This window comes from Scyliorhinus torazame, chromosome 1 (assembly GCF_047496885.1).
Source record: "Scyliorhinus torazame isolate Kashiwa2021f chromosome 1, sScyTor2.1, whole genome shotgun sequence".
NCBI classification, from domain to species: domain Eukaryota; kingdom Metazoa; phylum Chordata; class Chondrichthyes; order Carcharhiniformes; family Scyliorhinidae; genus Scyliorhinus; species Scyliorhinus torazame.
In genome coordinates this window covers 56,111,716-56,124,733 of record NC_092707.1, presented here as the reverse complement: position 1 = coordinate 56,124,733, position 13,018 = coordinate 56,111,716, and the positions used below count along the sequence as shown (strand labels likewise).

Sequence of the window (13,018 nt, the reverse complement as noted above, 5' to 3'; positions counted from 1 at the left end):
GGAAAATTGGCAGAGTTACAACAGAAAGATGGAGAAATAAAATGGATGTATCAGAAAGCATACACGGAAGAGGAATCTGAGTGTATACCAGAGTGTTATTACCGTAAAAGTAATGTCTTGATGAGAAAATGGAGACCTTTACATATGCAGGCGGATGAAACGTGGGCAGAAGTTCATCAAGTAGTATTGCCGGTAGGGTATAGAAAGGAGGTGTTGCGAGTTGCACATGAGGTGCCAGTGGGAGGTCATTTGGGAATAAGGAAAACTCAAGCTAAAATCCAAAAACATTTTTATTGGCCTGGACTACATAAAGATGTAGTTAAATCTTGTCAATCGTGTCACACATGTCAAGTGATAGGGAAACCTCGAGCAGTGATAAAACCAGCACCCTTACTACCCATTCCAGCATTTGAGGAACCTTTTACACGGGTCCTAATTGATTGCATAGGACCACTTCCTAAAACGAAAAGTGGGAATCAATATCTTTTGACTATAATGGATGTGTCTACTAGGTTTCCAGAGGCCATTCCAGTACATAATATTACAGCTTAAAAGATTGTGGAGGAGTTATTTAAATTCTTTACTAGATATGGACTACCCACAGAAATACAATCGGATCAAGGATCAAATTTTACCTCCGGTTATTCAAAGAAGTTATGGATAGCTTTGGAATAAAACAATTTAAATCAACTGCGTACCATCCAGAATCACAGGGAGCATTAGAAAGGTGGCATCAGTCATTAAAGACATTGTTGAGGGCTTATTGTCAAGATTTTCCTGAGGATTGGGATAAAGGAATTCCATTCGTACTGTTTGCAATTAGCGATGTACCTAATGAGTCAACCAAATTTAGTCCCTTTGAACTAATTTTTGGTCATGAGGTAAGAGAACCACTTAAATTGATTAAGAAAAAATTGGTGAGTGAGAAATCGGAAATTACATTATTGGATTACGTGTCAAATTTTAGGGATCGATTAAATAGAGCAGGTAAATTGGCTACACAATATTTGAAAGTTGCACAAAATGTGATGAAACGGGTCACGGACAAGAAATCCAAAGTTCATAGTTTTGCCAGTGGAGATAACATTTTGGTGTTGTTACCAGTGGAAGGTGACTGTTAAAAGCTAGGTTTTGTGGACCTTATCAGATTGAAAGGAAATTAAGTGAGGTGCATTGTGTGGTAAAAACACCAGATAGAAGGAAGACTCACCAAGTGTGTCTTGTGAATATGCTTAAAAGGTACTTTGAAAGGGAAAGCGAGAAAAAGGAGGAGGTTTTAATGATAAGCGACAAACCAAATCCAAATTACTTGGAATTTGCCATACCTCAAATTAAATTGGAAAACGAGGATGTTCTTAAGAATTGGGATAAATTGTTGAGTTACCTTCCAGAGGAAAAACGAACTGACCTGAAAGAGTTATTGATATCACTTGGGCAAGTTTGTAGAGATAAATTGGGAAGTACTAAAATGGCTACACATGATGTAGATGTGGGAAATGCTGTTTCAATCAAACAACATCCATACAGACTTAACCCTTTAAAATTGGCACAGGTTAACAAAGAGATTGAGAGTATGCTTAAAAATGGCATAATTGAAGTGGGTTGCAGCCAGTGGAGCTCACACATAGTGATGGTACCAAAACCAGATGGTACCCAACGGTTGTGTGTGGACTATAGAAAGGTTAATGCAGTTACAAGAACGGACTCTTATCCTATCCCACGTTTGCAGGATTGCATTGAGAAAGTGGGACAATCGGCTTTTATTTCCAAATTGGATTTACTTAAAGGTTACTGGCAGGTACCTTTATCCGAAAGGGCGAAGGAGATTTCCGCTTTTGTGACTCCAGATGGTATATACCAATTCAAAGTTATGCGATTTGGCATGAAAAACGCCCCAGCCACATTTCAACAGTTAACTAACAAAGTTGTTTCAGGATTACCCAATTGTGCGGTATACATCGACGATCTGGTAATTTTCAGCCAGACATGGAAAGAACATTTAAAACAGCTGATGGAGTTATTCGATTGACTTCAGTGGGCGGGTTTGGTGATAAACCTAGCCAAAAGTGAATTTGGAAAAGCCCAAGTCACTTTCCTTGGCCATGCAATCGGACAGGGTCGAATGGCCACACGGGATGGGAAACCAACAGTTATTGAGGAGTTTTCAAGACAAAGGGAAATGATGTGATTTCTTGGCATGAGTGGATTTGATCGAACATTTGTGCAAAAGCTTTGTAGCGCGTTTGCTCCACTAATGGACTTGCTGAAGAAACGTCAACATTTTCAGTGGACAGCAGAGTTTCAATAGACATTTAACAACCTGAAAGCTGTGATAACCAATGCTCATGTGTTGGAGAATTACAAGGGACTCTGTGATCGGATTGAACTAAAGTATCTGACTTTAAAGAGAAGTGCCGAGGCGTAGAGAAATGGACGGATCGTGCAAGGACCTTTTTGTTCAAAGAGACTGTCAATCGAGAAGGATTCCAGTTGGAGGAGGAAGAAAAAAAATGGACTATATTATTATACCTGTTTGCGTGTGTTGTTTGTTGAAACGAAAAAGTATATTTACTGTATGCATTTGTTAAAGGATAGTGAAAAGGTGAAAAATGAAACCATCTTAAAGTTGATGGTTTTTTTTTTCTTAGGGGGAGGTGTCACGTGAGGGTACCTTTAAAAAATGGGTGTTTATTACTGCGGTGATGTCAGAGAGGGGGTGGAGCTGGGCTGTCTGTCGGCTTTTTCGTTTTGTTTTAGGCTGTTTGCTGCAGGGTGTGTTTTAGTTTTGTTTTCAGAGGTGGGTAGCTGCAGTCACAGCCAGAAGGTGTATGAATCTCTCTGTAATCTAAAGACTGTAAATCGATCCTGGTGATTTAAAACTAATAACAGTAGTGACTTTAACCTGATGTGCTTCTGGTAAAAGGTGTTTTAAGTCTCATGGATGTTAAAAGGAAAGCTTAAAGGATTACTTAGTGTTGTACTCTTTGGGGGTTGTATTTGAATTAATGGTTGCTAAGATGTTCACGGTTTGTTTTTTAAAAAGGTTAACTTGAGTTCATAGAATAAACATTGTTTTGCTTTAAAAATTACTTTTCCATTTCTGCTGTACCACACCTGTAGAGTGGGCCGTGTGCTCCCCATACCACAATCTATTAAATGTTGTGGGTCAGGTGAACTCCATTATACACTTTGGGGTTCTCTAAACCCTGGCCCATAACAATATTTACATGCAAATGAGTACAGAGTATAAAATTGAACAAGGATAAATTCAAACAACGAACAGAATTGTAGAATATCGTAGTTTATTTTGCTGACTTTACTCAAACAATCAACTCGGTTATAAAATATCATGTACATTTATAAAGCCTGAAAGCCATGTACTTGCATGTGAGTTATTGAATTAAAATGTTTGAACATTTCAATTCCCAAATTAATGGTGTTTACAAGACATCAATGAGATTGATGAGGTGCAGCTCGAGATTTGATCATATTGCGCAACAGTGACTAGACTATTTTTGGCTCCCTGCGCAAGACTTTTTTTAATAGAATATGCCCTGTTGTTTAAACGATCTTGCGGGTTTAGCAGTGCCAGTCTGTCTTTTGTCCTCTAGAAACTGGTGTCAGTTCTGAAATGACTAACATCTATGATTTTATTATTTGTTGTGCTTTGGACATTCGGCTTCCAAATCCAATTTTACCATTAACCATATTAACTTCTTTCTCTTTAATTTCCATTATTTCTAGTTCAAACGTTATGTCAGCAAGCTTCGTAGTAAGAGCACAGTTTATAAGAAGAAACGTCAAGAACTAGCAGAGCTAAGAACAGAGTATGGTGTGCTGCAAAGAACAGAAGAAATTCTAAAACAGCGGCATGAAGCCATACAGCAACAGCTGGTAATATGCAAACCTGGCTTTCAATATACTTGCTGTCCAACTTGAGACCATTCTAAGACACAAACAATAAAAAATGTGAAATGACACAACTTTCCTTGAAACTATATCTGTCGACTCTACAAGCTCCTATCCCTTTAATTGACACTGTAATGATTACCTAGAATTGCATGAATTGTTATCAGCTGGTATTTACAGTTTTTATCTTCAGCCATGTAGAATTTTTTTCAGATAACTGAGTATATATATTTACCCATATTTACTTCATTTTGATGATACAGGTATTTGAATTTATAGCATAATGCTGTGCCCATTTTTAAATTTAACGCATGGCTTCAATCTATTTCTGTCTTTTTACTGATTTAACAAGAAATACCAGTAGTGTTGAAAAAAACTGTTTTTAAAATCACCTCGAGAAAGTAGAATAAATACAGCTCGACATTCAGGATAGAATCATCTAATGACAGCAGCAAAGCTTTGTCTTTATAACTCCAGTCTTTGAATGCAGAACTTAACCCAGGGTTAGACGTCACTTGCTAATGAAATATTGGAATTTACTTGATAACTGAAACAGCCCTAGTTAGTTATAATCTTTGTTAATTAAAACAGGCAGACTCAGTAACTCCTCAAAGTAAAAGTAATCTATCAATTTGAACTTGCCCAAAAATCTGCTGCTGATATCCTAACTCTCACCAAATCCCATTCATCTAACACCCCTTAATCACTATCCTATATTGACTCCTAATCCAGCAACACATTGATTTTAAAATTCTCATCCTCATTTTCATCCCTCCCTACTTCTGTATCCTCCTCTAATGCTGCACTCTCAAACACTTCTGCACTTCTCAAAATGTAGTTTCTTGTGTATCTCCCATTTCCTTTGTTCCAACATTAGGAGATGTGCCTTTAGCTGCCTTGCCCCTTAACTCTAGAAATCCCTTCCTAAACCTGTCCTACACTCTACCCTGCTCTCCTTCTTTAAGATACTTCTTAAAACCAGCCTCTTTTGGTCACATGATCGCATACAGCTTTACTTAGCTAGGGGTCAAATTTTGTTCATTAATCACTCCCGGAAACCACCTGGGAATGCTTTACTACATTAAAGGTATATTATAAATGCAAGTTATTGATGCTGCCATTCATGATTGCTATTAGCTTGATCAGGGTGGAAAGGGAACGGAATTGTGATACAGTTTTGCCTGTTTTCAGCTAAGAAATTGGCAAAAGTTCCAGGAAAATGGAATGTGCATACTGGCCTAATTCATATATGAATGAATGAAATGAAATGACTGAAAATCGCTTATTGTCACAAGTAGGCTTCAAATGAAGTTACTGTGAAAAGCCCCTAGTTGCCACATTCCGGCGCCTGTTCGGGGAGGCTGGTACGGACATTCTGCTTCCAAATCCAATTTTACCATTAACCGTATTAACTTATTTCTCATTATTAACATATGTCATGTTTATTAACATATGTCATGTTTTCCGACATTGTTTTGTCTTCCATTGCTGCTTTTTCAACCAGTTGGCAGAAAAGAGGACATTTTTCCTGTCAGCTATTTCCCCTGACTACATTTTCTGGTTTATCAGGCTTAGTAAAGACATCCTACAAGGTGAAGCTGAATGCAGATGTGGACCAAATGTAGTAATCAGAACTAATCTCTCGCACATACACAACAGGCTATCTCCAAGATGGAGTTTAAAGTATTTAAAACAGTCTTTTCATGGTATATGCCATGGCTACTCATGAATGAATAGAGGCTATTACGTTTCTACTTGAATAGAAGAAAATGATTAAATTTAGATGTGCCAACCCAAATTCTTGGAATTTTCAACACCCTATCAATAAATGTACAAGCTCCTGAGCTTGAACTGATGACCGTTTATGATATAAATGGCTAACTGAGTTCCTTATATATCTAGTCTTTTCATAATTTTGTCAAACTGTTTGTTTTCAGCAAGCGGTCGAAGCAAAGCATGGTATTACTGGCTTCAGTGACACTCAGGAGGAGCTGGAGAGAGTATCTGCATTGAAGAGCGAGTTGGATGAAGTGAAAGGGCGAACACTTGATGAGATGTCTGAAATGGTGAGCCATCTTTTTATGAAACCTAAACTTCATTCAGTAGTTGCACATTTACAGTTGTGTTACAACTGAAATTAAGCTTTATTAAAATTATGGTAAAGTATTCCTTTTTCCACTTGTAAGCAGTAAATAATATATTGCTAGTTGTTAACCTAGTAAATCAATTAACTGCATAATTTCTCTACCCTCCCAATAATTTAGTCATCTAATCAAAATTGTTTTTACAAATTAGTTTGCATAAAGAAAAATTGCCAGTCAATCTTTCCCCAATAACACTTTTTAATTTACATAGTATTTCTTTCCTCCAGTTCAACATATTAGTGGATGAAAATGCTTTCTTTTTGTCCAGACTGCACTCTAAACTGAGACATGTTGCATTTCTGTCGCATTTTCTCATTAAAATCCAAATCCTTCTATACTTCTAATCTCTCTGCAAAGCATTAAATGAATTCTAATAATCCCCTTAATCAATTGTGACATTGTTTTCATCTTTCTCAGAAATTATTAATTATAATTACTTCATACTGACCTTAACAAAAATGTCTGGAAGGGCGGAGAGGTAGAGTTTGGTGGATTCCATTCTCGAGGTTGACCGCCAATACTCGATTGCCCCGACACCGGAGTTATTAGCAAGCAGAAAGGAACTGCAGATGTAATTTGAGTTGTTGTCAACAGGCAACGGATCAGCTGTGACGCTCGGGGGGACCTTTTATAAGTATGGATCTAAGGCCAGTCGTCTGTTAGCATACCAGCTGAGACGGCAGGCTGCCTCCCGGCAGATAGTGCAGATCAGGGATTTGGGCGGCAGGTTGGTTTCCGCTGCAGAGAAAGTTAATGAGGCATTAGAGCTGTATAAGTCAGAGCTCCCATTGGCGAGATCATCAATGATGCAGTTTTTGGATGGGTTGGCCTTTCCGGAGGTGGAGCAGGAGAGAAGGCAGGAATTGGAGACATTGATAGGCCTGGAGGAGGTCATGACATTAGGTTACCATGGAGGTAATACCAGGAGGGATTTGCAGACGGGCAAAGCGCCAGGTCTGGATGAATACTTTATCGAATTTTACCAAGTTTGCCGGCCATTTGGTCCCACTTCTGCTGGATCTATTTTAATAATTCCACGTCCCAGGGGTGTTGCTGGTCATGTTGGCGCAGGCATCGCTTTCCTTGATCCTGAAGAGGACAAGGATCCCAAGGAATGTCGGTCGTATTGACCTATTTCTTTGTTTTATGTTTTTGGCGAGGTAATTTTGGAGCAGACTGGTTTTGGTAAGGGTCGGCAGTTGTCGGCCAACATTCTGAGATTGTTAAATGTTGTCGTGTTGCCCTCATTAACACAACAGAGGTGATTATTTCGATGGATGTGGAGAAAGCGTTTGATAGGGTTGAGTGGAGGTACCTTTTTGAATTCCTGGAACATTTGCATTTGGGCCAAAATTTATATCACGGCCCCCACCACGGGTGTGCGAGCTTGGTGAATAGAGGTACAAAGCAGAGGTGTTCACTATCCCTGCTTTTGTTTGCCTCAGCAATTGAGCCCCTGGCCATTGCATTGAGATTGTCCACCAAATGGAGGTGGATAGAGCGCGTGGGGGGGGGGGGGGGGGGGGGGGGGGGAGAGAGAAGCATAGAGTGTCCTTATATGCAGATGATTTGCTACTATATATCACAAATCCACTGTCCAATGTGGAGGAGATAATGAAACCGATCAGAATGTTTGGTTCCTTCTCTGGGTACAAGTTGAATCTGGTTAGAAGTGAATATTTTCCTGGAGAAGGGGGCTTGGCCCTCCCGAGCTTTATTCTGGAACGGGGTCGTGGAGAGGGGACTTTATTAACTATTACTGGGTGGCCAACATATCGATGTTCAGAAAGTGGGTAGTGGGGGAGGGGGTGGTTTGGGAGCGAGTGGAAGCGGCATCCTGCAAGGGTACGAGTTTGGAGGCTTTACTCTGCCGTTCTAGCCGGCTCGGTACAAGCCCTGTGGTGGTTGCAGCTCTAAGTGTGTGGGCCAATGGAGGCAGCACATGAGATTGGAGGGGGCATCATAGTGGTCACCGATTTGTGACAACCACCGGTTTGCCCCCGGGGGACTGGATGGGGGCTTTAAGAGATGGCAGCGAGCATGGATTGAGAGATTTGGGGACCTATTCATCCAGGAGGGCTTTCCGACCTTGGAGGCACTAGAGGAGGAGTTTGAGGAGGAGTTTGAGTTGCCGAGTGGGAATGGGTTTCGGTACCTTCAGGTGTGGGACTTTGTACGGAGGCAGGTTTCAAGCTTTCCTCGCCTCCCCCTGAGCGGACTACAGGACAAGGTGATGTCAAAAACAGGGGTTGGAGAGGGGAGGGTTTTGGAGATATACAAGGAGTTGATGGAGTGGGAAAGGAGCTGGAAATTGAACTGTGGGAAAAAGCCTTGGAAGATAGTCAGTTCACCCTCGTTGTGTCCCGGACTTAGCTTGATCCAGTTCAAGGTGGTCTACAGGGCCCACATGATGGCAGCCCGGATGAGCAGGTTCTTTGAGGAGGTGGAGGACAGATGTGGGTGGTGTGGGGGTAGCCCGGCGAACCATAGAACACACAGTGCAGAAGGAGGCCATTCGGCCCATTGAGTCTGCACCGACCCACTTAAGCACTCACTTCCACCCTATCCCTGTAACCCAATAATCCCTCCTAAACCTTTTTGGTCACTAAGGACAATTTATCATGGCCAATCCACCTAACCTGCACATCTTTGGACTGTGGGAGGAAACCGGAGCACCCGGAGGAAACCCACGCAGACACTGGGAGAATGTGCAGACTCCGCACAGACAGTGACCCAGCGGGGAATCTAACCTGGGACCCAGGCGCTGTGAAGCCACAGTGCCATCCACTTGTATCACCGTGCTGCCCACGTACATATGTTTTGGGCATGTCTGAAATTGAGGGGATTCTGGCAGGGATTCGCGGACGTTATGTCAGGAGTCCTGGAAGGGAGGGTAACTCCGAGTCCAGAACTGGCAATATTTGTAGGGGGAGGCCGATGTCCTGGTCTTCTCCTCCTTGGTGTTCCAGAGATGGATTTTGCTGGGACGGAGGGACTCTGAGCCCCCAAAGGCAGGAGTGTGGGTCAGTGATATGGCAGGGTTTCTCAGTCTGGAAAAAATCAAGTTCCCCTTGAGAGGATCAATTCAGGGGTTCGGCCAGAGATGGCAACAGTTCATTGATTTCTTCAAGGAAAATTGAACGTTAGCAGTTGGGGCGGGGGGGGGCGGGGCGGGGGCAGGGGGGGGCAGGGCGAGGGGGGGCAGGGCGGGGGGGGGGGAACAGGAGGCATGGCAATATCTAATTAAGGAATAGGACAGGGGAAGTTGTTTTCTGTTATTTGTTCTTTTAGGTGTTTTGTGTGTGGCGGCCCGGCGCGGTTGTTTAAGAAATGTTAATGTGTTAAACTGTGAAAATTACAAAGGCTTCAATAAAATATTTTCTAATAAAAAAAAAAGAAGTGAATATTTTCCAAAGAATCCCCTGGGGAGGGGATTTGATCTGGGGAGATTATCGTTACGCCCAGCCAGGACTAGCTTCCATTATCTGGCAATCCGGGTGGCCCAAAATTGGGACTCGTTCCATAAACTTAACTTTGCTAGCCTATTGGATGGGGCGACGGCCGACTTGAAAAGGTGGGACTCCCTCCTTTTGACCTTCCTCTGACTTTGCAGAAAAGGTACAGACAGTGAAGGTGAATTATTCTCCCTGGGTTTCTGTTTTTGTTCCGGTGTCTGAGTCTTTCTTCCCAAAACTTTCTTTTGCTGGGTCAATAAATTAGTATCTACCTTTTTTGGGGTTGGTAAGACCCCAAAGGTGCATCGGACATTTCTGCAGAGGGATGGGCAGTTGGGGTTGGCACAACCTAATCTGTTATGTTACTATTGGGCGGAAAATATTGATCAAGTGCTCAGGTGGCTCAGGGACCTGGACTCTATGGGGAAGGATGGAGGGTTTGTGCACAGGATTGAATGAGGGCCCTGGTTACTGCACAACTCCCGTTTTGCCCTGCAAGATTCACTTCAAACCCAGTGGTGATAGCAACTTTGCGGATTTGGAATCAGCTTAGGCAGCATCTTAAACTGGGCTCCATGTCACTGTTCGCTCCAATTTGCAGGAACCACAGGTTTGTGCTGTCTGGTTTGGATTTCTCATTCAGGGCATGGGAGAGGGAGGGATTGGAAAGGTTTGGGGACATGTTTCTTGAAGGCAGGTTTTTAGAGAAGTTCCAGCTCCCGCGAGTGAATGTATTCCGGTACTTTCAGGTTCTCCACTTTCCACATAAGGAGCTTCACCCTCTCTCCTGGACAGGGTCCTGTCCTTGGCTGAGTTTGGGGAGGGTAAGATTTTGGATCTTTATGGGCAGGTGTTGTCAACGGAGCAGGCTTCGTTGGAAGAAGTAAAGGGGAAATGTGAGGGTGAGCTGGGTTTGTTTTTTGTGGGTGTGAAGTGAGGCTCTTCAAGGGGCAACTTCACATCATGTGCGAGATTAAGCCTGATCCAGTTCAAGGTGGTGCAGAGGCTGCACTTGACCTGGGCGTGTATGAGTGGTTCTTCCCTGGGGTGGAGGATGGGTGTGAATGGTGCTCTAAGGGGCCAATGAACCATACACACATGTTTTGGTTTTGCCTCAAGCTTATTAGCATCTGGGTCTCCTTTTTTCACACTTATGTCGAGAATTTTGGGTGTTCAGTCAGAGCCGTGCCTGTTGGAGTTTTGGACTCGCTGGTGCTGCAGACGGGGACAAAGGCAGATGAACTAGTCTTTGCCTCGCTAATAGCCCGGAGGCGATATCTTCTTGGGTGGAGGTCCCCAGTGCCACCTGAGGTCTCATCCTGGTTGGGGAACCTGATGGAATTTTTGCACCTTCAGAAAATTCAAGAATACAGTGAGCGGGTCGGTGGAAGGGTTCAACTTGAGATGGCAGCCTTTTATCTCTTTTTCAGTGAGCTGTTACCATCAGCTGTTAGTGGAGGTGTTGCCTTTTTGTAATGGTTTTGTTTTCTTTATGGGTGGCTGAGGGGGAAATGGAGGGGGGGGCGGGGTAGTGGACTGGAGTTCGGATGGTTGTAGTTTACATTGTATACAGGTTTGCTGTATTGTTATTTTGCTATACTGAAAATCATTTTTGAATAAAGTATTTTTTATTAAAAAGATTTAAGAAATATCTGCACATTATATATCATCAGCTGTAACTCTAAGCACCTTTGGATGTTCTAATTATGATAAAAGCAGGATTTGAAGGAGCAATAAAATATTGACCATTTGACGATATGGGAAAGAAAAGTTCCACAGTACCATTAACTTTATAACTATCATAGTGCAAAAGAAATCTGTTGTGTTACGCACTTTGAAATATGTTAACCTAAGGACTTTATAAATGCAACTTTTATTTATTTTCTGGAAGATCCAAACTCCAGTTTTTATTTCAGTGGGCGCCATTTAACCACCACGTTGCTCCTGGCGCAGACCTGGGTACGCCGGGTAAATAGCGGGAAGGGCCAAAATCGAGATTTGCGCCGGGCGCAAACCAGTTTATAATTTACCCGGCCCACTCCAGATGGTGAGTTCTGATCTCACCCAAAACTGACGAGTATATCGCTAACCCTTATTTACATTCATTTCAATCTTATTAGTGCAGTTGAAGTCAAATGCAGCAACCTCCTTGGAACTAACCGACTCCCCAGCGAGAAATCACGGGGGTGTCGTTTAGCATTCCTTTTTAAAAACGTGAAGCTGGTGCAATAGCAACTGAAGGGAAGTGAAAGTGAAGAGGTGAGTAGCCATTTCCAATTTCCGCTTGTAGCTAAAAGGGTGGAGGGAGGGGGGAACGACCTAGGGACTTGGGCTTGGTTAGGGGCTGAAGCATTCTAGGTCGAGGGTCGCCCCTGGGGTGGGGGAGGGGGGCAGGTGAGGGGATTTGCGTCTGTGGCGACCCATAATGGGCAACCACAGCTGCAGCCTGTCTGTCCTACCAAATACGTCCAGGCCCTGCTCTATGCTGAAAGTCACTTTAACTCCCTTTGACTGTGAGCAGCCTCTAGCTTCATAGCTGAAGGATATTGCAAATGAAGAATTGGTCTTGTTAGTTGTGAGCTAACATACTCCTCAATTCTCAAATGACTTCTCAAGGGCATACGTGCCATGTCTCAGAGGATGATTAGTGCATAGCATTTCAATCAAACTTTGATGCCTGAACTCTAGGAGTGTCAGCACCATAGAGGCAGCTGCTAACAATCGAACACTAAAGAGCAGGTCTTCAGCACTGGGGATCTTCTTGCGACCAAAGGGCAAGTGTGTGGATCAGTATGATCTCCCTAATGGTCTCGGCATGGGTCTGGGGTCCAGGGCTCCTGATGTGGCCGGGTGAGTGTGCAGAGCATGGTTTTCTAGCAGAACTGGCTTTGTGGATAGAACTCTTGAGAGAAGGTGGGGGAGGATTTGGGGATTTGAGGGTCCCAGAATAGAAGACCAAACTGATTGTCAGTCTATATCCTTCTCCAATTCCTTACAGATACAAAATGGATGGTGATGTAGGTTCCGCAGCGGCTGCCATCGCAATGCTGGTGGAAGCCGGAGAAGGCAGCAGCAATGACGCAGGCTGGGGACGGCACCCCTGTGCAGGATGCCGATGCCGCCGCACACCTTGAAGACCCGGCAGCCCATCAGGCCGAGGTGGAATCCAGAAGGGGAGACCAGCAACAGTCCAAGTCTGCAGGCTTCGATGGTCTTTCGATGAGATGACGGTCAGCAATGTGCTGCAGGAGACTCCATCTCAATAAAGAGAAGGAGAACACATGCAGTCTGTGGCCGTGAAGGTCATCGCAGCCCTGAACCTTTATGCAACTGGCACATTCCAGGGCTAGAGCGGGGACCTGTGCAGCATTTCACAAGCTAGAGCCCTCAATTGCACCTGGGAGGTTATGGATGCCCGGGCTTCTAACTACCTTGTCTTTGAGCTGGACCAGGCCCACCAAGATGCCCGGGCTGCAGGATTCTCCACCATTGCCGGGATGCCCAGGTCCA

General features: G+C 43.4%; 1 protein-coding gene across 4 annotated transcripts in view; it reads left to right on the top strand.

Moving 5' to 3' along the window:
* ift81 (intraflagellar transport 81 homolog) overlaps positions 1-13,018 on the top strand; it is a 225,098-nt gene that overhangs the window by 142,669 nt on the left and 69,411 nt on the right. For all 4 annotated transcript variants that reach the window (XM_072495120.1, XM_072495113.1, XM_072495115.1 and 1 more), the window contains exons 12-13: positions 3,745-3,894; positions 5,847-5,975. In XM_072495120.1, coding sequence (XP_072351221.1) covers positions 3,745-3,894; positions 5,847-5,975 — 279 coding nt within the window. The remainder of the gene's footprint in view (positions 1-3,744; positions 3,895-5,846; positions 5,976-13,018) is intronic.